Genomic DNA, 26,667 nt, shown 5'->3' with positions numbered 1-26,667 from the left:
TCTTAACCATAAATAAAAGATAAAAAATTCATATGAAAATTAAAATACTGGTATTCAATTGATAGATCTGCTTATCATCAATGATAACTACGTTTGTTAATGTAAATATTTTATACAAAAAAAAATGAAAGAAATGATTCAAAACTGAATCTAAAATGTAAGGAGTACAAGTATAGAAAATACAATTTTAAATTGTAAAGTAGAAATTAAATGTTTTTCGCGTAAAAATATAATTTTGAAAACGTAGATTCAAAAATAGCTTAAGAATGGCGCAGAAGGAATTCAGAAGATTTTCCGAAAAATAAAATGTCAGATAAATTTTGATTAGAAAATACGAGTTTGAAAGAAAAGCAACACGTTGAATACAAATATTTAGTTATTATAGCTTTTTAAATTGTAGATCTTGTAGTTTTATATGTTCATAGAAGCGGGGACATGCATTGAGATTATCAAGACTTTCAAATTTTTATTATTAATTATAAAAATACGAATAAAAATACAAATAAAAAATAATTTTTTTAATAAGAAAATCATAAAAGAAGCGCGAGAACGAGAAAAAGTAGACATAGAAAATAAAAAACGAAACTTATGTAGAAGAAGAATGGCAAACAGCAACATAAGAGCGTCACCTAAACTTAATTAGGATTTAACAAGATTCGTTCTATTTTATGCAAATATATTTCTTAAAATTTAAATTTAACTTCAAGAATTTATTTATAATCACTTAAATTATCGCATAAATATAACAAATAATTATTAATATAAACATAATTTCGTAATCGAATTGACTCGTCTCGAAAAAAAAAAAAAAAAAAAAAATTATTCTGGTAATAAAAATGACATCACGCCCATCACGTGTGTCGCTGCTGTAATGCCACGTCGCGTGCCGATGACGTCATGCTAAAGTGCTGAGTGAAACCAAACGAAGGAGGAGGACGCCATATTGATTGCTTGATACTTATTAAACGGTATTTAAACGCTTAAAAACCGTATCACCGCTGCTTTATCGTAACTAAAACATTTCTAGTGTATTTATAATGTCAACAATGAATCCGGAATAGTAAGTATTTCCTTTTTACAAGCGAAATTTGCCTCGTATCCACACTAACCCTAATTTTGAATTAAGACATTTAAAAGAATGGGAATTACGCGTCAAAGACGAACAATTATTGCCGTTTAATTGTATTTAAAGCCGTTGAATATAATTAATTTACACGTAATTAATGTAAATTAACTAAGCGATAAAAAATTTTTAAAAAAATATTAACGTGTTTTATGGATTTCTTTATGACGTCATTTCCCCAGGTGTATATTACTTCCTTTTAAAAAATTCAAATTTGAATCGGTGAAATGGATTAATTTATCTCAGAAATGATCACGTGTTAGTTCTAGATGTTGAAGTTAATTACTCATGGTTCACGAAAGTGCTATGTAATTGAAAATATCATTTTTGCATGTGAAAGATTGAAGTATTTCGAAATTTCTGAGTAAATTTCATTAGTATTTTCGTAAATGTTTTACGAGTTTATTGAGTTACCTGTTGGCATTATGCTGAAAGAATGTCCTCCTCACTTCATGTTGTTTTATCTCTTTGGTAATAAATGCGATTTTATATAATTTTATCGCTGCCGTTTTTGAGGAAATATGTTGCAAGGGAAGTTATATTAATGTATGCTGAAAGGGAAAAATTTTATATATAGGATTTCCTAATAATTTATTGCATTTTTTTAATAGGTTATTTAGAGTAATTCAAACTACAACAGCTAAATTTTAAGGCATTTTGGAAATATCTTAATGATTTTTAGTTGATTTTTATCATTTGTATGGTTGTCCTTTTGATTAGATAGTTTGTATTGTTCTAAATGTAATGATATACTTCATAAAGCTTTATTTTCTTTATATGTAAATGCAGTTAATTGATTTTAATTGACATTTAATAGTTCAAAAGTCATTATTAATGAAATCATTTACCATTTCAGTAACATTAAAACTATACACACACAAGATAAGATAAAAAAAAAAGAAAATGGTATGAAGCAGTAAATTTTGTAATTATAATAGCAAATTTCATTATATATATGATAAATCCTTTAAACTTTAATCAGTGATAAAACCCTGATATCCTATGTAAATGCAAATTCAAAATTTACTAAATTTTTTTCCATTTGAACAAAGTCAATGGTATTTAATTAAATAATAAATTATTTAAGCAATTATTTTATGTAGAAATATTGCTATGGATAAGTTAAATGATTTTATAATAATGTTACACATTTTTCCTGATGTAGATTTTTAAATTTTAGTACAAGCATTATAACAAATTTTGTTGTATCACTCAATGAAAACTTTGTTTACAGAAATGTAATGTATGTCTGGGATGTTTAATAAGTTTGATTTTGGATGTTAGGTTAGGTTCAACTTCATTTTCTAAAATTTGTAATTTTGTACAAACAAAATTACAAATGTTAAAAATTTCGACAAATTCTTAATAAGTTTTTGTAAAATCTTTTTATTACTCCTTTTATTGCAAATAAGTAATATAACCTTGAATGTAGGTGGTAACTTTAGAAATACAATGAATAAAAATTTCTATTTTTGATATTTAGTTACATAAACATACAAAATTTGCTGAAGAAATATTTTTATAATTAATGTTCATTTAATGTGGAAGTTAAATTCTTAAGTATTCTACAATTGTTGAACATGAAAACAGTAAATATCATCACTATAAAAAGTACAATGCAAATTTAAAGTTGCAAACTAATATAGGAAGACTGATTTTAATCTGCTTGTATTTCTAATTTATATGTATATTAAGACAGTGTTATAAATTTTGGTTGATGCGGCACAAAGAATTTTATTTCAAAAATGAGTTTGACAGCTGAAACCAATAAGACAAAGCTACAACTTCAAGAATTATAATTGTCAGATAATTAATAAATGGAAGTTGAATCTAGAAATTAAATGGGATTTTAATTACAGTATAAATATATTTTTTTTGAAGTTGTTATGACAAACATGTTTTATTTTAAATAAGTTAAAGCAATATTTGTGATTCTGCAATGTAATTTTTTCCTTCAACTCTAAACAATATCTAAATGGCAATCCATTAGTTTTATAAAATTTACAAAAGAACTTCCTCTTGCAACATCTTTTATTTTGAAATGCACTTCTAAATATGTACAGTATGATATACAATAAACAAACTAGAGGAACTATTGAAGCTGTCTTTGTTCTTCATATAAATTAACCAAAGTGTTATTAAAATGTAATTAATTTTATGTGTACTAGTAAATCCTTTGCTTTGTAAACATTTATGCTTACAAGCATTTTGACTTAATAAATTATATTCTGAGATTGTTCGCAGGTAACTTTTAAATTTTTATTTACAAGTGATTTAAACTTCAATGTCCAATTTGAATACCTCCTTACATTTAAAATTTAATCTAAAAATGATAAGTGAATTTTCCAGCATTATTTTAATACAAACATTAAAAATGGGAGGATTTTGTTACAAATAAAAATACTGAACAAAATTAAATACTTGCTTACATAAAGCATTGTTTCCTATAATATAACTAATAAGATACAGATACAAATTATATAAAATTGAGCTGCATTTGTTTCCAAATGACTTGAATTATAAATTAAATGAATGTGGTAATCTTGAATGCTCATTGTAAAAAGAATTACACTTTCAATCCTAAATAGGAAAATTGAATTTGTTTTTATTAATGAATTGTTAATGTGTCATAAATCAACTTTCATTTTGAGGAAATGAATGGAATTATCCAAATATATAAGCTATGCAGGTGTGGAAAAGTTATGAATATCTGAAAATTTTAGAATTGAAATATTAAAAATGTATAAAATTACTTGGATAAGTTATATAGGGGACACTGATGTGTGACAACCACTTTTGCACATCATCATTGATTTATTGGAATATTTCACCAATGACTGATAGTGCAGAATTCATCATTATTACAAGGAAATCATCTAGATCGGGTTTTTCTAGACATAGGCAATAAAATCGGAATCTTTAATAATCCAAACATGCTAAATCTATTATTTAAAGTTCTAAATTGGCTCCTCTCTTATCTGAAATTTTATTGTTTAGTTTGAANATTAGAAAATGAAGCAAAACAAATGTTACTCTGTAAATAAATTTTTCAATTTTACTATATTCTTAGCATTGTTATCTGTTAGTATTGAACCTTATGTTTCAAAAAATAATAATAGCAATAATTACAATTTTTTAAAATTAATTGCAACTTTCTTTTCTCTATTGGGACATAGAGAAATTGTTTGTTGTTTTGCATAAAAGATAATTAAAATAAATTTAAGTGTTCTAGTAATTTTATTAATGTTTGTTTCAAAAATTTGTCTGCTTTTTAAAATTTTTAATTGGTTGAGTAAAAGGGAATTAGCTGTAATTTGTTTGGGGGTAGGGTGGTGTTGCAATATTAACTTTACCCAAAATAAGATTAGAATTTTATTTCGTAATACACAATAAAAGCATATGTATCCATTTATAAATGGAGAATTTTCACGTTTTTTTCAAAATATTGATTCTATATTTCAGATTGTTTTCCATTCTTAAGCTTGATGTTTATTAATTAATGGATGTATTATGCTTGTATGTAAATTGTTAATTTTTCTAAACTAAAATAAATTTAAAAGAATCAGAATCTGGAAAAATTTTGGTATCATCCCATCACTAATTAATACAATAGTCATACTTTATAATAATCAACATTAGTTTAAAAAAAATTCCCTTTGAATTATATTATTTACATTATTTTGATCATTTAATTTGCTATTTACCAATGTATAAATTCGAAATAAATGTAAAGTAGTGTAAACACTATCTAAATGGATACAAAATTTTCAAAATTCAGAATAAATTAAAATAAACATTGATACTGACAAGAATATATTATAATTAATGAAGTGAAAAATTCTACAGATTAATTATAAGAAAAAATGTTGGCAAAACAAAATATACAAGATTTATTTACCAATGTATAAATTCGAAATAAATGTAAAGTAGTGTAAACACTATCTAAATGGATACAAAATTTTCAAAATTCATAATAAATTAAAATAAACATTCTGTAAATAATTTTAGGATTTGTTAATTTATCAAAATGTTTGTTTGGATTAGTCTGAATTATTATTAGTGACTGTTAGGAAGTATTAAAGATCCCTTTAAAATGGTTCATTCTATATGAATTCATATGGATATAGTTCTGTTAGGAATGAGATTCTGAAATTTAAAGAAAATTGTTCAGAAAGCAGACCAAGGAGAGGAAAAAAGTGCCATGTGCTGAACAGATTATGGTTGAATGCAAGCTTTTGCATATTTTTGAGAGAGAAAAATTTTTTTACATAGTTTTATTGTAAGAAATGCCATACTTCTCTGAACAGATTGCTTGTCAAGCTTATTTTCTTAAACCTACATAATATGGGGTGTCTAAAAAGATATTGTGTGGTGAGAAATTTGTAATGACAATTAAAGTTATATTTAATGTCATTTGAAAATTTCTTGCTTCACAGTATATCTTTTCAGAGATGTATTAAACTAAAAGAATCCTATCAAGGTTGTAAATCTAATTTTTTTTTTATCAATATTAAAATGGTACTGCAGTATTATCTATATTACAGCCCATTTACTTTAAATATTGTACAGTAGTTGCCCTAGTTTCTTTTTTTTTTTTTTTTTTCAAAAAGTAATAATTAACACATACTTTACCAATAGACATGATTTTAAATTCTGTTGCTTTATAAGACAGCATAATCAATGAATTATAGGAATTTTATCAGTTTACAATATATTTTAAGTATAGCCCAATATTAAATGCTATACTGTGAAGATTAATAAGGTACTAATTTAAAATTTTTGGAATATATGGCATTAAATGCAGCTCCGAATGAGACAGTTAGTTAGGAATCCCTGGATAAAAGTCAAAGGAACCATATCTAATTGTAACACCAAGAAAATGGTTGATATTTAGCATTTTTATTTTAAATTTTATCCCATTTTTGAGAATCTTAATAATTTTAGATAGGCTGATTTCAGGAGCTAAACATCACAAAGGGTCACGTGTAGATTATTGGTTTCTTCTGATCTTTTTACTTTCCCAGCTGTTAGGTATATGTAATAAGGAAAGTATTGGAATTGTCCAATTTGACCTGAGTTTTTTGCAAATTTTCATATTTTGAGACCCTCTGAACCCAAAGTATTTAAAAAAAGAAGTGAAAAGATTGTGTTGGCATCTATTCCACTTAATATCTCAGGACAGGGTGAAGATATAGAAATGAAATTTGACATGGTAATTTATATATAAGGGGCATTGATGCTGTTAAATTTTGGTTGTGAAAAGTCAAGGGGATGGAAAGATAGAGGGTGGTCACGTGTCATATCTTGGAGAGGTCAGACTTAATGAAGATTTTACTTGTCAGCATTTACACTGTTTTATAAAACTCATCCCTACCTCAAAATTCTTTTGCTGTTTTATTATAATTAAAGTTTTTTATAACAAAATCTCATTACAGATGATGCCACATAAAATTTCAGTTATTTATTTTGATTAATACAAATGTTATTTTTAAAATAAAATCTCATAAAAGCTGGGAAGTTACACAATTCATTGCTACATTATTTTTAATTTCTGTGGACATGTTCTAAAGCTCAAAGGTTCAAACCACCTCATTCAGAGCTGCATTGGAATGAATGAATTTATTTAGAATGGTTGTTTCTAGTTGTCATTTGAACCATGTGTTTCAGATTCAAAAGTGGGAAAATAATTGTAATAAAGTCAGGATGGGCGAATTTTGATAAACAAAGCAATGGAGTGTGCATTGCACTTGTAAGGGCAGACATGACTTTAAATCAACTCGGGTTAGTTATGCAGATCTTCTTTTAGTTTCCACTCTAAGAAAATAGTAAATAACTTTACTATGCTTCATTCAAGACTGCACAAATTGATTGATATAAAATTTAAATTGCTGTATTTTACAGCATTTAACATGCACCTGGAATTCAGCACAGAATATTTAGGGAAAAAGTAGTGTGTATTTAAAAAGTAATGTATTTAGGAAAATTAATTATGAAAGATTTCTTAAACTTATCACTAACTAGCTGTTACCTGTGACTTTGCCTGCACGGATTTTGCAAGCAAACCCCATTTTGTATTCAATATTTCAACAACCATAGTAATTTTTATATGGCACATACCGCTGAGAATGATGAGAATTGCTGAGAATCAAATGAACTGTTTTCAATTTGATCAATTTTCTGGAATGTTAACAATAGTTCTCTAATTGAACCAATATGCAATAAATTTAAAATGGTTCGAACATTTGGTTAAAAAAATTGAAATATATAAAAGTATTTATAACAATGTCTGAAATTTATTTGTCAAAACCGTGTTGTCGTCGTCTTGTTTTGTTCGGTTCAATGTCACGACTTGGTGAATTTATTGAAACTTGGCGAATAATTTCATCATAAACTTTTAATCCATATAGATATGCGTTTCGGGCTTTCGCCCCTCTTCAGTCTGTATAGATATGTTGTATCTTGTGTACATCTGTCAGGCACGTTCGAAGGTACAACCTGTCTATTTAACAGACTGAAGAGGGGCGAAAGCCCGAAACGCATATGTATATGGATTAAAAGTTTATGATGAAATTATTTGCTGAGTTTCAATAAATTTACCAAGTTGAGACATTGAACCAAATGTCTGAAATGTTATCAATTTAATACACCTAAGTACTCAATGAAGATTAAATGTAGTTAAAAACAAAAAAATTGCATCTAAAATAGTACAGAAGAAGTCATTTTTCAGGTTAAGCCTTAATCCTCTCCTTCTCCCCCACGGGGGATTTTGAAAAATCCGTTTTTAGTGTGCGTTTTCATGATGCACTCTGTGTACCAAATTTCACGTCTAGGTTCAGCGGTTGCTCTGGGTGATGGTTAGTCAGTCAGGACAAGTAATTTTATATATTTAAATTTTAATTTACAATAATTCCATTTTGAGTATTAGCGAGGTTGAGGCTGAAGGTTTAAACGCAAAAACGTGTACATCAAATGTTCAGCGCTGCATTCCTGAAGCCTAGAAATTTGACAATGGTGTTTGAAATGTCGAGGATGATTCCACTGACTATTCAAACACCATTGTCAAATTTCTAGGCTTACAGGAAAGTGGCGCTGAACGTCCGATGTACACATTTTTGCGTTTGAAACTTCGGCCTCAACCTCACTATTAAGTTATCTGACTTGAGAGAACTATCAATTAATAGTTTCATATGCATCCAACTCTCCGAAGTTAAGCAATTACCTTATTCAACATTTACGTGTGCTATTATATTTGTCATATCTTGCACAGTTGTCTTATTAAGCAGCAACAATTATTCAAAGTTGGGCTAGATAGAAGTTACACTTCAGCCTTCTAAAGGCTGTTTGGAGAATTCGTTAGACTATAGGAGGTTGTGACTTCACATATAAGATGCAAATAAACAGTCTCTTACATGCCAATAAAATAGAGTACACATTATATTCTGAGTCAAGTTGTTTAATTTGCTGTCAATAGTGTCTAAAAGTAAAATAAATTACTTTAATGCAGTGGTAGGCAACAGCTTACATTTGTATAACCTGAAAAGAACCTTGCTTTGTGCAGTTTGGATAGTATAACTGGTAATGTAGGAATTACCACCCACATTTGGGGATGTTGTCTCCCAGGTTATTCTAACAGATGTAAGCAGTACACATACTGCACCAGATTATATTGATTTGTTGTTTGAAGTTTTAAAAATAAAAAGAATTTTGAAATTATCACATTGTAATGATTTCCTTTTACTTTTCTGTCTATTATGTATACATAACAAGGGAAAGTGTGGGAATCATGTCAAATTTGACTACCTGAGTTTTTTGCAAATCTCCACAGTCTGAGACCATCTGAATCCAAAAAAGTCAAAGCAGCAAAAAAATTCCTTGTGTGTGGTGTTTTCTATTTTACTTAATATCTTAGGATGGAATAGAAACAAAATTTGGCTTGGTGGTTTTTATATGAGGAGCATTGAAGCTATTAAAATTTGGTGGTGAAAGGTTGAGAAGATGGGTAAATAGAGGGCTTCATCTATGTGAAGATTTTATTTGTTAACATCTACAATTTTTACAAAATTCATCACCCCTGCTCTCAAAATTAAGCTTTTTGACATTTTACAGTAAATAAAAATATCAGATTTTGTTATAAAAACTTCCTATAACAGATGGCATCTCTCAGTTTTATTTTTTTGCTTAGTATAAAAGTTTTTTAAAAAATCACAGCGGCCAGGAAAATTACGCAACTCTCGTTGCTAGATGGTTTTTTTATATACAGCACTATCCTACAGCAATGTTGTTTATTCGTTCTTGTTTGTAAATATTTTCTATTTGTTACATCATTAAACTGTTTGCAAAAAATTTTCAAAGGAAATTATTATTCTCCAATACTAAACTTTAAATTGGTATTTGTTTTGCCAAATAGTGCATAGTTTCCTGTTGGTTTTCAACTTGTTCCCATGTTTTCTTTTGCCGAACAATTTTGTCTTGTCAATGATTTTTGATAGTTTAAAACTGTTTTGATGTATATCTGCAACAAAATATCATAACATATCAGTCCACTGTATGTGGGCTGCAAATGAATTAATATATTCTAATATGTGTACTTGTAATATATAGTTCCTCATTTTTTTACTGGGCAAGTTTAATTTGAACGCTTGACATGAATATTGGCTTAATTCGGGTTGCATAAGACAGAGAACGAAAAATAAAATTGCACTGCCAAAACCTGTAGATTACAAATTAGGATCTTGCTGGGATTCCACGGGTTGACATATTAGGGTTTGAAGTATGTTTAAATTAACTTTTTTAGAAATTATTTCAAATGTTTCAATTTATAACTAAAGATTTCAATCAAAAAATATATATATACTGTATATTTGGCTGGTAACATACATATATATATATATATATATATATATGTTACTGGCTAAACCTGATTTCAGGCCAAATTAGTTTATCCTAGGACAATCTAGTTTGGCCTAAACACTTTTTAGGCTTAACTAGTTTGACCTAGGCCAAACAGATTTAGAATTATTTAAGTCAGGCCTGGCCAATCCAAATTGTTTCGCAGGCCACTTTGATCACGTGTAACATTACAACGGGCCACAATTTAGGTAAACACGCTTTTAAAAAAGTAAAACGAATACAAAATGAATAAGATTTCGTTGTTATACCAAGAGTTTGTACTCGCACTTGCGCATTATAACAATGACACATGAAAATTTTCATTTATTTAATTGTTTTAGTATACACAAAACGGAAAACAAAAGTTTTAATAGATATAATATCGCTTAGCGGGCCACACAATTTAATGTGACGGGCCGTGGGTTGGCCAGGCCTGATTTAAGTATATTAATGGTTAAAATAAAATTAAAAGGCAATCAATTAAATGAACAATATTTATTTTGATTCTGATGAAACATGTTGTAGTTTACTTTGCTTTATACAGACATACTACTGTGACTTTTTTCAAAACACTTGGCAGACGATTCATCTCTTTATTCAGTTGAACAGTATTTATTCAAACATAGTCTACTTAATTATAAAAAACAATATTGATTAGAAGTGACACAACACTTGTACAAAACTATAAAATAAAAATAAGCTAATCAGTACTTATCGGTTTGTATTTTTTCATTAAGCCATGCACTTTTAAAGGTAATTAACTTTCGAAAATATTTTCAAAAATTCAAACGAAATAATAAAAATAAGTTTTAAAGTCAAACTAAAATTAAAAATGAACTTGTTTGTGTTTCTTAGTGTAACATATAAAATATTTAATCTTTTATTTATTTTTACAGGGTGGGTTAAAGTGTACCTAGGTAACTCCAATGGTGGCACTTCGAACTGTTCATGCTCCCGGCGGACTCCTCCCGGAGGGGAGCTGCCAGCAGGCCACCCATTGATTAACGTCACTAGTTATTGATTCACGGTAGTTCTTGAACAAAAGAAAAAAGGAAACATCTACTAAAAATGTAGTTAACGTAACCAAACCAACCTAACCGAAGCACCGCCATTGGGGTTACCTAGGTACACTTTAACCACTGGGTGTACTGTGGTGGCATTTTGAATTACACAAAATCAGCTTTTTTACACTGGCACTTATTTGTAGTACATAAATCAGTTCGACCTAGGTCACACTAAACTAGTATATCCTGACATACGTAGGATAAACTAGTTTGGCCTGAAATCGGGTTTGGCCAGTAACATATATATACCAAATATGGGCAAATGTGGCTCTGAGAGCGTATGTGGCTCTTTTTGAGTTATATGTGACTCTTGCTGAAAGTGTTAATTTCTGCTTTTTATTCTTATTATTTTTACAGTTCCACAATTTTGTGTGAAAATATTGAATTTTTTTAATAAACATATTTGTTTTATATTATATTTATATCATATAATAAAATGCAGAACTGTGGTACAGAATAAAAAAAAGTACAGAATTGCAGCTTCCATGCATTTTGCAGAACCTACATTTCGGCTCCCACTGAACTTTTGCTTGCCCATCCCTGATATATACATATGCAGTATATGGAAAAATTGGGTGGAATTGGTCAAATAATATAAAATGCAGGGGGAAATTCTGTGGAGATCGTCTGTTAATTTGTATGCTGTCATATTTACCATTCTGTAAAATAATAAACATAAAAGTGAATGTAATAGTATTAAAGGTACTAATGTAATTGAGGTAATTAATATTTTACAGCCTATTTGCAATGGTTTCATATACATTTCCCAAGAAATGCTTTACAAAAGCAGTACTGTTTAACTATTATCTTTAGGCTTAAATTTATAATTATTAACTATGTTAACATTTAATGTGGCACTGCTGTTGCTTCTACAATGACACATGGAAAGATACTTGTTGTTATAGCATATGATAATGAGGTGACTGCTTTATTTTGTTTTGTTTCTGAAGTGTAACTTCAGGAACAAAACAAATGATCTGTAGCAACTGGACATAGTCTCCTGATGTTTACTTGGTATAGTCCATGGACTATAGTCTCCTGATTGTAGTTGTATTGAAATTACTAAATTATAACCAAGTTCATAAAAAGAAAAAAATGCAATATTTCAAAAAGACAGAAGAAAATGGTTGATTTTTGTTTCCCTTCAAATTATTTTTGTTTTTACTCATTGACTTGCTGCTAGTTTGAATATGTCAAAATAGTAGAATGGTTGATTATAATTATGCTTGTCTCAAGCTAAAATTTAAGTTCCAGTTTATAATAAACATAGTTATTATTGTCTTTGGGCAGTGATGGGCAAACTACGGCCCGCGGGCCAGATGCGGCCCCCTGAAATGTTCTATCCGGCCCGCGCGACATTATTCCTAATCTGACGAGTAAAAAAGAATACAGGCTGTAGTGGTTGATGCACCACTTGAGTGTTCGTTGATTATATAAAATAACCGAAGCTTTATATCTCACCATGAAAGTTTATTTACAATCATGTACAAAATTTTGTTTTACACTTATTGAGTAAAAGCTCGATCGGTTACAAGCATGCTTTGGTACAGAACATCCACTCGTTGTGCGTAGCGTAGCCGAAAGAGAGAAAAAGAAATATGGCGGACTGCCTGCACATGTTTTTATAGCGCCACCTGGATTTTCAGATGCAGCGCTAGGTTAAAATTATATTGGCCCGCCTAAAGTTTTCTTCTTTTCCTTTGGCCCGCTCTTTAAAAAGTTTGCCCATCACTGTCTTTGGGTAAACAGTGGGAAAAGACAGCTTAAAAATTCTTAATTTGCCTCAATGTACAGCTTGATGAGCAATATCTTTCTTTAGTTATAATTAATCTTTTAAAGTAGATATGATTTTAACACTGCCCTGTTTTTATTAACTGCCATTTTTAAAAGAATTTTCAGTAACTACATTCTTATTTACTTGTTTTTCTTGATCATCATCATCATAGATAATTTGCAAAATGATTCAAGTAAAATAGAATCTTCTGTAATCTATTGTTTGTCTATCTTTCTCAATTATTAAATGTGTTATACTCTACTCTGAACTTAAATGCAGTTTTTATTACAGAAGTTTTCTAACCCTGTTTTCAAAAATCTGTCAGTAATTATATGTAACAGATTCTTTTACTTTCCTGGTTGTTATAACACGATTACAGTAACTTCCCACATTGTCAGTTTAACCCTCCAGGTTTTGCAAATCTTGATGTTTTGAGACTCCATGAACCCAAAAAAACTAGGTTCATGGAGTCATGGGGAAATTCCTTGGGGGATGTTGGTGTCTATTTCGTTTAATATTTCAGAATGGGGTAAAGGTTAAAAAAACAATGAAATTTGGCATGGTAACATGTATATTCGGCATTGATGCTATTATATTTAGGAGTACAGAACTTGGGACCGGGGAAAATGGAGGGGAATCATGAGTCATACCTCAGCTGGGTATGACTTGATAAATTTTACTTTTACAACCTTTTTAAATTTTTTTAAAGAAATTGACCTATCTTGTCATAATTAAGACTTTTTCCTTTCTATAATGAGATTTTATTAAAAAGTATCTTATAAAAGATGGCACAATTTATAATTATTACTTATCTGACATACTGTAACATGAGAGAGTATCCAAGGAAATTTTTCTAAGGTGGAGTGAAACCTGGAACAAAAGTATTGGCAAATGGCAACAAAAAATCGTGTCACAAACTCCTCGTGACCATGTTATGCACCTCATTGTTTCTAATTTTGAACAGCTTTTTCTTAATTCTTAGTCATATTTTCATACTGTAGTTTAGGACAAATCATTGTGATTTATTTATACTTTTTCCTAATTTAATCTACAAATATTGCATTAATAGGTCAAAAATTTTATCATAATTTATCTTCAAAAAACTAAATCAAATTATACAAACCAATGAGTTTTTCTTCTTTTTGACCTATTAACACAAATCTTGCCAAGAAGGAATATTTTATTTTTTTGAAAACTTTTTAAACTTTGGTATCTCGTAAACAACAAAATTTGGTATTTATGAGCCGAGTTTTATGTAATTCTTAATATTACAAATAATACTGAAAAGTGATATCTTATTTTCCAGTTTGTTGATGCTCAGAGTGCATAGTTTAATTAAATTGCAGCAATAGAAATCCAATACTGCGCATAAGTTTGCTGTTTACATTTCCAATAACAGGAAGATTAAGAATCTAAATGTGTTGCTACTTTAATAGGCTCTTTATAGGTCACAAGTGATAAAAATTTAATGGTAAAGTAGTTAAAACTGGAATTGTTTGCTAGTTTTTTTCTTGTCCTTGAATTTCATTTTACTGCTGTAAAACTCTGAATTATATAGTGCGACTGGAGACGACAAACCTTTTGCCAAAGGTGGGTCAAAATTGAATTTGAGATTTAAATCTGAATCGAGGGTCAAATATTTTATTTGAGTAATTAAAAATGACAAACTCTGTATTAGTGAAAAGAAAATATGATTGCAATGGAAATAAATGCTTAACAGGAAATATTGTTTAGTTGACAGTTTTTCTGAGATTTTAATTTATGGCCTTTTAATACTTTCATGACAGCTTTAGGACCCTACTTTCACACTGTAGCAAAATTNAATGTATCTATTATAAATGTATAACACTCCCGCGGGAGGGAATTTGGAAAAATCCCTTTTTACTGTACTGTACATTCTCTTGACGTACTCTATTAAAACGCAAAAAACCGCATCTAAAAAAGAATAATAGAACAACAGTTCTTCACGGTAAGCCTTAATTTTGTTCCTATTCCCGCGAGGGGGAGGTATTTCGAAATCTATATAATATAAAAACGCGCGTATTCGAATGCAACGTTGCCAAAGTTTCAAAGCAATCGGTTAAGAACTTTCGGAGATTTAAGATATTGAACAAACGAAGATTTAAATGTTTATTTATATAGATTATTTCAATAGAAAATGTTTTTAAATACTAAACATTTAATAAACCATCAATACATCTTTCTTGCTAAGATACGTTTAATCAAAACACTAACGTTTGCGACCTAATATGATAGGTGTAACCGAAATTCGAACGTCTTTTTAAAACATTTAAACCACAATGAATCACAACGTCCGAACATTTTTTCATTTAAATTTAAAACAAAATAGATAAATTAACAAATAAATAATATAAATAAAGTGTATAACAACTGGTATCTACATAAAACCAGTATACATTCCGGCTAACTCGAACGACCCCTACGGATACAAACTGTCCGCTTTTCGTGCACTCATTAAAAGAGCAAATTCATATTGCTCTAACGTGCCGGAAGGATCAATGAAATTAATACAATCAAAGAAACAGCTTCAAACTTAGGACATAAAAAGACTAATAGAAGGACTAATTAAAGTATATGGAGGCGGCAATATAATCAGAACCCAAACAAATCAGTTTAAAATCTCCAAGTTCACTTATAATCTAAACAACACGAAACAAGTGTCGGGCTGTGAAGAGGTCGTTGTGGAGTTGTCGGGGGTTTCCAGCAGCCCAATAAAGAAAATGCTGCTTGTTCACTGTGCCAGACAGATGAAAATGCTTCGTCTCGACTCCACACAATATCGCTAGAAGGATTGTGGAAAACGTAGAGAACTCTACGTCTTCCACAATCTACTGGAATCAATTCTTGAGCAAACAAAATCTTGTAAGGGTGTAACTATAGGTCACAGTGCAAAATTCGCTTTATCGTTCGAGCCGATATCTGAGAGTGCAGAGGCATGTTTCCAAGCAGAACGCGTTGGAGAACGCCGTATTGACGCTCTGAGTGCAACGATATTTTTAGGTGTCCTCACAGATTTGAGACGCCCAACCAAACTGGAAATTTAGGATTTGGCAGATCCTGTTGCCATTAAATTTTGGACCCATTTCAAAATCGAAAATGCCCTCTGCGTCGCAGTCACAAACTCGGCGTTTTTGAAAAAAGCCTCCACGACGAAGCTCCGTTGTTCTCTCGTTCACAGCATCGAAAACTTATCGTTCATGCCATCTAACGGGACCGATTACTGGGCATCGATACGGAACCACATCCCATTGGATGACATCATTTTTAAAACCTAACCAAAAAACATCTTTATTAAATGCACTTTGAATGAATAAAAAGTTTTTTCCATATTATTGTTCCATTTCTTTAAAATTCGCCTCGTAAATGTAGGAATCTATTATTCTCCACCCTGTATTTCTTGAAATATACTGTATACATACAGTATCTCCTGAGAATTTTTTTTATTGTTTAATATTATATGAATTATTGTAAGATGGATTGAGAAAGTAGCTATGGTATATGTTATCACAATTGATATCGTATTTGTTAATGAGATAAAAAGTAATTATACTCGAGCCAGAAAAGGCTAGGAACAGATTAGAGAAAAAGAGAAGGATTAAAAGTTAGTAGAAGATTCAATTCTGGAGTAAAAGAGAGGGAATTAGATTTCGGGATGAGTTACAAAAATGGAGATTTTTAACTATCATAATTAATTAGAGGTTGAAAAATAGAATAAAAGTAGGATTGTAAGAACTCAAACAGTATTATTATTAGACATTAAAATACGTCGATCCCCCTATAACACTGTTGATTATTTGGTTTTATATGAATTCCATGTTGTACGAGTCACTTAGATTTTACAAATTCGTGTGCCGGACTGTGAACGGCTCGCGTATTTGTAAAATCTAAGTGACTCGTACAACATGGAATTCATATAAAACGGAATAATCAACAGTGTTATAGGGGATCGACTGTAAATTTTTTTCATTTGTTTTCCATTTTGAGAGGCGCCCCTAGTGGCGATGATCAGAAATAGGACGTTAGCAAATCGTTTGGGAGAATTCCGTTGTCTTGATTTAAAACAATGAATTCCTATTTGATATTACTGTTTCTATTGCTTCCTTGTTACGTTCATTCGCGTATGGTAGGAGGATGGTCCAAGGTAAAAGATCCTAATGCTTCGAACATTGAAGAGCTGGCAAAGTGGTCTTTGGCTGGCATGAACGATGCTTCTGGATTGGAACTCTCTCAGATATGCAAAGCTGAAACTCAGGTGAATTTAACGAATTTTGGTATTATTAAATTTATTTCTTATTTCTTCCAATATTTTTCCCACAATTCAATAGTTTTGTTTGTATGGCAAGAAATTGCGCAGTTTTAGAACAAGATTTCACTTGCAAATGACCTTGAAACAACTTTCATTGTCTTCAAGGCTTCCAGAACACGCACAGAAAATAAGAATATTAAAAATACAAATAAAATGAACAGACAAGTAACCAGACAAGTAGAGTTAATTGTTTATTCACTTTATTTATTAATTTGTGAACATGGAGATTATTGAAGCTGTTTTCAAGTGTAGGTACATAAAGGTTTTTGATACAAATGCAGCTCCGTATGAGGCGGTTGGGAACTGTACGGAGCCGTAGACTTCTTCCGTAGGAGTAAAAGAGTCAAAGGAACCGGCGGTCTAGTGTGATGCTTGGTGAGATATTGTCCCTCCTAAATTGGCCTGTGTGGAATCTTGAAGACCCTCAAAAGTTGGATAAAAAGTGAGAAAAATCTGAACTATTTTTTTNTTGAACTATTGTGGAATTGTCTAACTTTTTAGTTAAAATATTGTAATTAGAACTTTTTTAGAAAATAGTTTTTTTATAAAAATGTACTAAAGTGACTTTTTATATAAATTAATTTTCTAGGAAAAGATTTTTTACTGCACAGTTGAGGTTGAATTCAATGTTACACTATAATATTACAACAGATCATTTGAACATCATTTTTGTGAATTGTGTTTTTGATGTAATTTGAAAAAACTTAGCCTCCTCCAGCAGAAATATTTAGTGTATATGTTTTGGCAGCTGTCATAAAGATCTAATCAATAATGAATTGGAATATGAAATATAGAATTTGTATAATTTTAAAATTACAATGTTTTAGAACGGCTTTGGAAATGGAGTGAGAATAGATGAGGTAAACTAATATATTTAAACAAGAAATGAAGCAAAAATACACCATAAGTGAAGTACAATAATAAAGATGTGGTGTTAATAACCCTTTACTGGTTTAAAATGTACTTTCAGTTATGGATACCTTTACAGTTAATGCATGAATTCTTCATAGTGTGTTTTTATATCATTATTTTTTCAATGGTTTTTTTTCAGTGGCTTTGGTAAGCAAGTGACTTGTCCTATTTCTTGATTGGTATTCTTGATGTATCTTTTTCTTTCGTCTTCCTGTTTCACACCTATTGAGTTTTATTAGGGTACTTTATCTATCTTAATTTTTAAACCTGCCTGCTATGAAAGCTTTTTGTTTTTAGCAGATCGATTATAGGTTCGGCCAGGCACAGTTGGGTGGCTAGGTGGCGAAGGAATGTGACCTGACAAATCCTGGCGTTTTTAATCTGTCCACAATTGACCACAGCAGTAGATTGCCATCTTAGCTGCTTGGCATTTCAGCCATTGCAATTTTAATGCTAGCATTTGTCTAATGTTGTTAAATTTTACTTTACTTTATAATTGCATGTACTTTTTTAATCCTACTGAATTATGTTTTTCCATTATTTATAATTTTATTTTTAATTTCAGTGACTATCTATTTAAATTGTTATTGATTGGTGATTCAGGTGTTGGAAAGTCCTGTTTGCTGCTTCGTTTTGCTGTAAGTTTGTTTGATTTGCAACCACTCATAAGCATATTTTAAAAACATTTTTTTTCTTATTTAATTTTAATATTTTGTCTTTATTTTCAGGATGACACTTATACAGAAAGTTACATCAGCACAATTGGAGTGGACTTTGTAAGTGAAATAAATCAGTTTAATTAGTATCAGTAGATTTTTATAAGCAGTAAGATTTACAGTGGATTTTCGATCTATTGCTTTTGGCAGGACTTGGGGGAAAAACAATTGACACGGGGAATTTGACTTCAATTTTTTATTGTTTAGTTTGTATGAAAACGTGTATTTTCTAGTGATAGGTTTATGTGATGGCTTTCTGTAATATTAAACGTTATGGAGCATGCGCATGGACATTTGTTTATTCTACATTTTAAAAAATTAAGAATACTGAAATTTGTTCTGTTTTTATTTGGTAAGAGTACTTAACATATTGACTCTTTTCTTGCATTTAAAGACAGTAGTGTAGAAGTGTTGAAAATGTTAAGTGATAAAAATTTATAATTTTACTGTGTTGATTCTCTTACGGAAAAGAGTTCTGACTTTTCTCACTTGTCCAGAAATGATCTTTACTTCAAGACAATGCAGGGTTATCAACCTTACGGGAGAAAATCATAGTATGTACTCCTTGATATTATTGTATTTTACGTAAAATTACTGTACATCCATCTCGATCCTTTATACTTACACCCTTTATCCATAGAAATATTGATAAGGTTTGCCCTATATCAGAATCTTTTAAACTTTCTATCTGCAATCCCTTCTTACAACAAAGAAATTTTAGATCGTGTTTTATAATGAAGTTTTCATGACTATTCCTTATAATATATGATGCAAAATAAACCTCTGAATGGGCATAAGCTAAAATTTGTTTTTTCATACAATTTCTACATCAAACATTAACAAATATGTAACACCTTTCTTTAAGGTTTATACTTATAAGTATGGTATAATTTTTCCAAATTTTTGCAATCATCTAAATTTTTTAGTTCAATCCCCGAGTGGTCATGACTCCGTGCCAAAAATATTTCAGTTCCAGACAGTTCACTACATGGAAACTACTTGATAGGTACTATATTAATACATTTTGTACAAGTAGAAGCATAATGAAATTTCAACAGAATGTTTATTTGCACAAATTGTCTTTTCACATCAATTGAGCATTTTGAGTAGGTCTAAAAGTAACAGTTAGCAGTCTCAAAGTATGAGAAAGGTGCACCTTATAATTTATAATATACGGCAGTAGACAATCTAAAAACTTCAGAAAATTTAGTAGCCCTCTAATTGTGAAAAAGACAGAAAATGTCAATGAAAAGATGATACATATAAAAACATTGATTTGAATCTTTTTTTCCAAAAATTAACACCTGTTTTCCGAGTAAGATTCATTAGTGAAATTATCATACATTGTACAGTGCACGAAATAATTGTATAAATATGATAATTATTGTACAGATGGCAATGCTCAGACAAGTGCTAGTTTTTACCAGTGTTGCCAGGCTTTAATGGGAAATGTTGCCAATGAAGTACAGTATTTTGTAAAGCAGTAGACAAAAATCACAATAAAACTGGTTAGTTGTAGTCAAAGGGTTTAGCTGTTAAATATGATGTGCTTTTTTTTTTTGTTGCGGGAAATTTGTTTTTTCATTTTGTTGCCTTTTTTTTTAAACCATTTGTTGCGGGTTACCTTTTTTTTTTCGTTTTTTTTGGACCAAAGAATACAGGGAAAAATTAACATTATACATACAGATCCTTATTTTGGACTGGAGAAAACAAACAATAGATGTGGGAAAACTATTGATCTGGGAATGATAGAATGAGAATCCACTGTGTTCATAAATTTTTGATATGGATTAGAGCCATAATTACTTAATACTCCCTAAGTACTTTATTGCCATTTTATAAACCCATTTAGATGTAGAGTTCTGAAAGGTTTGTTGAATTTAGTAGAAACAGAAATCTGAAACACTTCGGAATATACTTTATTTTTCATGTATCTAAATTAGCTTATTAAAAATTATGTGATATTAGTGATATGATACAATTATCTTGTTAAAATACCATATTAGCAACATAACATGAATTATCTTACTAAAATTACATTAGACAGTAAATCTCACTTTAATGGATTGTGGAATAACAGATTTTTTTCCAGATCCTGCCAAATCAATATAATTTTACTTCCTTTAGTGGATCCATAACCTAGAATAAGGGATTTTTTTCTAGTTTTATCTATCATAAACTTTGTGCTTAGTTAATATTTGGGTGTTTCTGGAAATTTGTAGTCATGAATGACACACTTGTTACATCTGGAATACATGCAATTGAATAATTGTATGAGGAGTCAACAGGCTGATACAATTGAAGAGTAGCCTTCTAGTGAATAAATACTCTGACACCGGTCCAAGTGTAGTGCCGAAATTTAGCAAGGCCATCAGGTTGTGAAGACCTTCCTGACAAGTTTCAGCATAAACGAACAGGCTGTACAGTACATGATGATGTCAACATCAAGCAGTTGTTGTATTCAATAGGCAAAAATGCAGCATTAAAACAAACCAAGACAGATGTGTTTTTTTTAACAATTATCAGTTTTTAAAAAAATTTAAGTCTGTTGAAATGTTAATGAGCACGTGTACTTTACCACTTTTTTTTAGTTGCTGTATATAGTTTCCATCAGATACGTTTGGCATAATATAATGTCGTAACATGTTTTTTTTGTAGGATAAAGGTCTCAAGACAGACTATTTCCTGGATGTGTGGAAAATACATTATCAATACATTGTTGATAAGTGATTAATAGATGACTTTTAGTGGCCCAAGTTATTTGTTATAAGAAAACATATCTTGTTATAAGTAAAAATAAAATACTGAAGTGTATCACTACTACTAACAGTTTAAACCAAGGAGAGAAGCAGTTAAGCCAAATGCCACCAAGGCCTTGGTGACATTTGGCTTAACTGCTTTTCTCCTTTTTGATAGAAACAATCCTCCCATGTTACTGTTTGTTTCTATATAAATTAAATATCACATCAGAAATGGTTGTCTTTGCCAACTAATAAATTTCAAGAATGTTTTACTTGTAACTATATTAAATTTTCTTTTGCTTCTAAATTTTGCAGCCCTGATGCTGTACAAACTGACTTATCTGGAGAAAGGAACTTTGCTATGGCAGCTGTTAAAAATAGTGATGGTATGATTAATTGGAATCAGCAAAATTAGCATTTTCAGGAAATCGAGCAAATCTCATCACAATTTCTGATTCCCAAAATGATCCTTCCACATTGTTAACAAATTGCTAATAATTAATTTTTTTACAAGATATTAAGTATTGCTTTATTGGAAACTTTCATGTCTGCAAAGCAGACTACCTGATGTCCCATATATGAAGTGGTGTCTATCATGTTATTGCTTCTAATACATATATGTTCCATCATTACCACACACAAATAACATGCATATATAATTAATTTTTAAATTTAATTTGAATATTTCAAAACTTATAAATGGTTTTTAAGAACATTGTTTTAATTTTTGATTTTATTTTTAATTTTTGATTTGGTGTAAGAGCCTGTTTTAAAAATTATTAAAAATAATACAAAATTAAATAATTATTTTATTTATGCCTGCAAGTTTTTAAGGTGACAGTCTAGACATGGCTCGAATGAATTCAAAAATTGGTTTATTCGTCATATTTGTTTGGCTCATTGCATCATCTGCCAAACCTCAATTAGTGTTAAATATGATGGATTTAAAGCATTTGAGGCATGCCAATTGCAAGAAGTATGAAAAAAGAAGTGCATCTTGTCTTTTGCCTTCCCCTCCCCCGTCATTATGTCGGCCAACAAAGCAGTTTTGAAAGAGACTATCCTAGATGACACTATGGGATAGTTCTTAGAGTAAAAGAGAATTCACTGTAATTTCTTTGAGGGTAGTGTTGCAATATTAACTTTATCAGAAATAAACTTGCAAGTTATTTTGTAGCACACAATAAAAGTGTGTATATCCACATATGAATGGAGAATTTTCAGGTTTGTTTTGAAAGATTCCTTCTGGATTTGCAAATTATTTTCCATCCTTAAATTTGTTTATTAATTAATTACAGTGCACTTAATGTAAATTGTTAATTTTTCTAAACTAAAATCAATGTTTAGAAAGTATTCAAAGGAATCTAAATAGGGAGAAATTTTGGTGTTGTCCCATCACTAGTTAAAAAGCAGCTTCACTTTCAGCTTCATTTTTATTAACTTTATAAAGGTCTTTGGAAGTAAGATTAAAGTTAAATCTAAAGTTAATATCAAAATTAGATACATTTATCTTTTTTTACAATGTAGGGTCTCCAATTTAGCAATTAAAATAATCCAATAAATATAAAATATACAAACATTGTAACAGTTTTTAAATTCCTTTCGAAGTACAGTATATGTTAAATAGTAAGTTTTTAAATATGAAGTGTTTCCTGCCTCTTGGAGTGTTTAATCCATTATTCCAACTTATACTATTATGAGATATCGCAAAAGTAATTTTAATGTATTTTTAATATTTAATGCAAGTTTATAGATATTGTTCTCAAACTTCATTTATTTACAGAAAATCAGAACAATCGAACTAGATGGAAAAACCATTAAACTTCAAATTGTAAGTATGATTTTGATTTTGTAATTTATAGTAAAATCTTGCATAATAGTGATAGAAAAAAAGTAACTTTATTTCAATATTGTTAATGATTTGATCCTTTAACTATATTTATATTGAAGAAAACCACTGGTAAATCTGTTTCAATTATCTTGTTGCTTAGTTAATGTTACATTTCATCAGAATTTGCTTGCTTTCTTTACATCATATTGATACAGATACAATAGCAACGTGTTTTGGTTTTTAATGTATTTATTAATTAATTAATACAGAACTTTTTTGAGTGAATGCAAAGTATATAGACTTTAATCTGTGAATTTATCAAAATATTTAGTGTAACTATAAGCCAATTTTTGGCATTGTCTTGTTCAAATAAGTGTTAGTGAGAAACATCCCTCCATTCATGTAGACCTGTCTACATGAATGGAGTTGCAGGCAGCTGAGTATCAATGTGCTTTGTAACTGCTAGTACACTACATACCAAAATAATACATGCCAACTAGAAATGCTGGTTTTATTTCAATAATAGCCATAGTTAATATTTTAAACTGTATGTTTTCTCTGGTTATTATATTGGTGTGGTTATTTCATTTGTATTTCAGTTCGTACTGAAATGCTTACAAAATTTTTTTAAAACAAATTATTCTTGAAAAATAACAACTGGTACCTTTTTAATAGAAAAATTTAACTTTATAAAAGATTTTTTCTTAAATAAATGTGGTACCTGTGTACTGTAGTTCAGTGTTCCGCAACCTTTTTCTACTTGCGGCACACCCATGACTCACCCACGGCACACCAAAATGTTATTCCCCTCAAAAACGTATATTCTACTATTAATAGAATTATGTAATGCCACTAACCTATTATTATTGTTATTAAACAGATATCAACACCTACCTGTGAGCAAATTAATTTTACATATAATTTCTTAGAATACATAAAAATGCATGGCTTGTAAAAATAAACAAACATCATCTTATTTCATCAGTGCTGCAGCAGAAAATGAAATACAAGCATAAGAAACACAACAACTGTGATAAAAATATATAAATAAAACTTGAAATTAACAGAATATGTAAAAGTTCACATCACACCTTTTACCATGTGACGGCACACCAGTTGCGGAACACTGCTGTAGTTTATAGTACTTTTAATAACTTTCCTGAAGACACAGAAAAATGATGTAATCTTCAAATTGTATTTAATTTTAGAACAGTTATTTGAATAAAACTAGTGTATTGCTTCTTATCTCTTCACAGGTCAAATTTTGTTTGAATGTTGGTCACGAATATTAATTTAAGTAGAATTGCATAATGGCACAAAGTTGAAAGTAAAATCTATACCAAAGCTCCAGGGGTCAAGTATTAGGACCTCATGGATCATGAGTTACTCGTAAAGTGTCTTATAATTTTATCATAAAACTTTTAAGTTTTTACTGTGTTTTGTTTAGTTTCCTAATGAATTCATTACTTCAAATTTATATATTCTGCTTTCAACAAATAAATTAGTAAATTAAATTTAATATCTTTGTTATTTATTTGGTTGCAGCTCATATTCTATAAATTATATCTGAATTTTTAATGATTTTAATTTCTATTTTTTATTATTTTTATTTTTTTAAGTACTATGAGTTTTTGATTATAAATATTTTAATGTGTAATTCTATTAATAGTGGGATACTGCTGGACAAGAAAGATTCAGAACTATAACATCAAGTTATTATAGAGGTGCTCATGGAATTATTGTAGTATATGATGTAACTGATCAAGTTAGTATTGTTTCCTTTTTACATGAAAGCTCCAAATTATCAGATTAATGATGATACTCTTTAATTCTTTATAGGAGTCCTTTAATAATGTCAGACAGTGGCTTCAGGAAATTGATCGTTATGCTTGCGAAAACGTAAATAAGCTGCTGGTTGGTAATAAGTGTGATCTGTCTGCAAAGAAAGTTGTCGACTACACAACAGCCAAGGTAAACATTGCTCGCCACATCATTACTACGTTAACCTTTCTCGAATTGTGCATCACATTTCTTTTTTCTCCCATAGGAATTTGCAGATCAGCTCGGCATCCCTTTCTTGGAAACCAGTGCAAAAAATGCAACAAATGTGGAACAGGCTTTCATGACAATGGCAGCGGAGATCAAGAATCGGATGGGACCACCGACGTCGGGAGGAGACGCAGTCCAGGGTAGCGGCAAGATCAATCCCGGCGTTCCAATCAATCCGCGGGGTTCGGGTTGCTGTTGAAATGAAGCAAATACTACTGTCACGCAACTCCAAAGATCATGGCAGTCTGTGGTTTGAAAAGAATAGTCTCTCCCCCTCCTCATGAACAGTTGTATAATTTTTGGGGGATTTAAGGTAATTATTTCTGACCAACCGAAAAAACATACCACAAAGTTTCTTTCATTAACATGTGAATGCCACTTGTGTTGAATTTCTGTATTTGATATATTGTACCAGAGTTATTGTTAAAAAACAAATCGATATTTAAAAAACCTTTTTTCCGATTATGTTCATGTGAATAGTATAATTTATAATGAAAAAAAAAAATGTAATGGAACAAATAGGGGATCATTGTTTTTGCATATCCTTTTAAAATAGACAACTGTCCAGATTTTTGAAGAGAAATTTCGGAAATATTCTTTCTATATTTTTTTCTATAAAATTCGAAAAAAAAATTAAACAGGTTCAGGGGAAGAGAGGGAAACTGGAATAATTATATATTTTGCGACTTTTAATTAACTTCGATTCTTATTTGCGGGCCATATCCACAATCGACGGTTCTCTTCATCATTCCATCTGTCATACTGTGTAAATTTGTTTCTTCTGATTAATTTATGTATAAAATTTGGGAGTAATCAGTTTTTTGCCACGATATTTAGCGAACCGTAGGATGACAGATGGTGTCTCCACCGTTATCGATGCCGTTTAGCTTTAGTAAACCATACTGTAATTCTGCAAGGAACGTAACTTTTATTCTCCACCCGAATTTTAATTTGCACGTTCTCGTTTCGTTTTTCCGCGAACACTTGGCTCTTTCCGAAGCGGAACGGTGGCATACGGTTTAATAAAACGAAACTGTTCTCTGTAAACTTAAGTCAATACTCTTGCCGGAACCATTTTGTGATAGGGTGTATCCTGTCCACTTTACCGAAGAAGCGAGGTCTGCGGAGAAAGAATATATTCGAAGGCTTATGATTTGACATTTTCCTATAGTTGTATATGAATTATTTACTTTGGATAGATATATTATTAATAAAAGTTCTTATTTCAGTTGTCTATAAAA

The 26,667-nt window shown here is 30.1% G+C and overlaps 1 protein-coding gene across 1 annotated transcript; it reads left to right on the top strand.

The window, feature by feature from the left end:
- The first annotated feature begins 868 nt into the window (after positions 1 to 868).
- Positions 869 to 26,667, top strand: LOC111642682 (ras-related protein Rab-1A). Its single transcript, XM_023389061.1, has 7 exons — positions 869 to 1,060; positions 18,655 to 18,727; positions 18,818 to 18,865; positions 23,330 to 23,377; positions 25,047 to 25,142; positions 25,217 to 25,348; positions 25,425 to 26,667. Exons 1-7 carry the CDS (start codon positions 1,038 to 1,040, stop codon positions 25,623 to 25,625), a joined length of 621 nt encoding a protein of 206 aa, XP_023244829.1. The 5' UTR covers positions 869 to 1,037; the 3' UTR covers positions 25,626 to 26,667.

Source organism: Centruroides sculpturatus, unplaced genomic scaffold, assembly GCF_000671375.1.
Source record: "Centruroides sculpturatus isolate CEXI.00-Female unplaced genomic scaffold, Cexi_2.0 scaffold1705, whole genome shotgun sequence".
NCBI lineage: Eukaryota > Metazoa > Arthropoda > Arachnida > Scorpiones > Buthidae > Centruroides > Centruroides sculpturatus.
Note: the sequence above shows the minus strand (reverse complement) of the source record. Positions and strands in the feature narration are given on the sequence as shown.

Excerpts from the sequence above, each read along its gene's own strand:
- LOC111642682 (XM_023389061.1), top strand. The coding sequence starts at position 1,038 with ATGTCAACAATGAATCCGGAATA. Across the intron at positions 1,061-18,654 it reads TCAACAATGAATCCGGAATA|TGACTATCTATTTAAATTGT; the intron begins GTAAGTATTTCC and ends TTTTAATTTCAG. Across the intron at positions 18,728-18,817 it reads GTTTGCTGCTTCGTTTTGCT|GATGACACTTATACAGAAAG; the intron begins GTAAGTTTGTTT and ends CTTTATTTTCAG.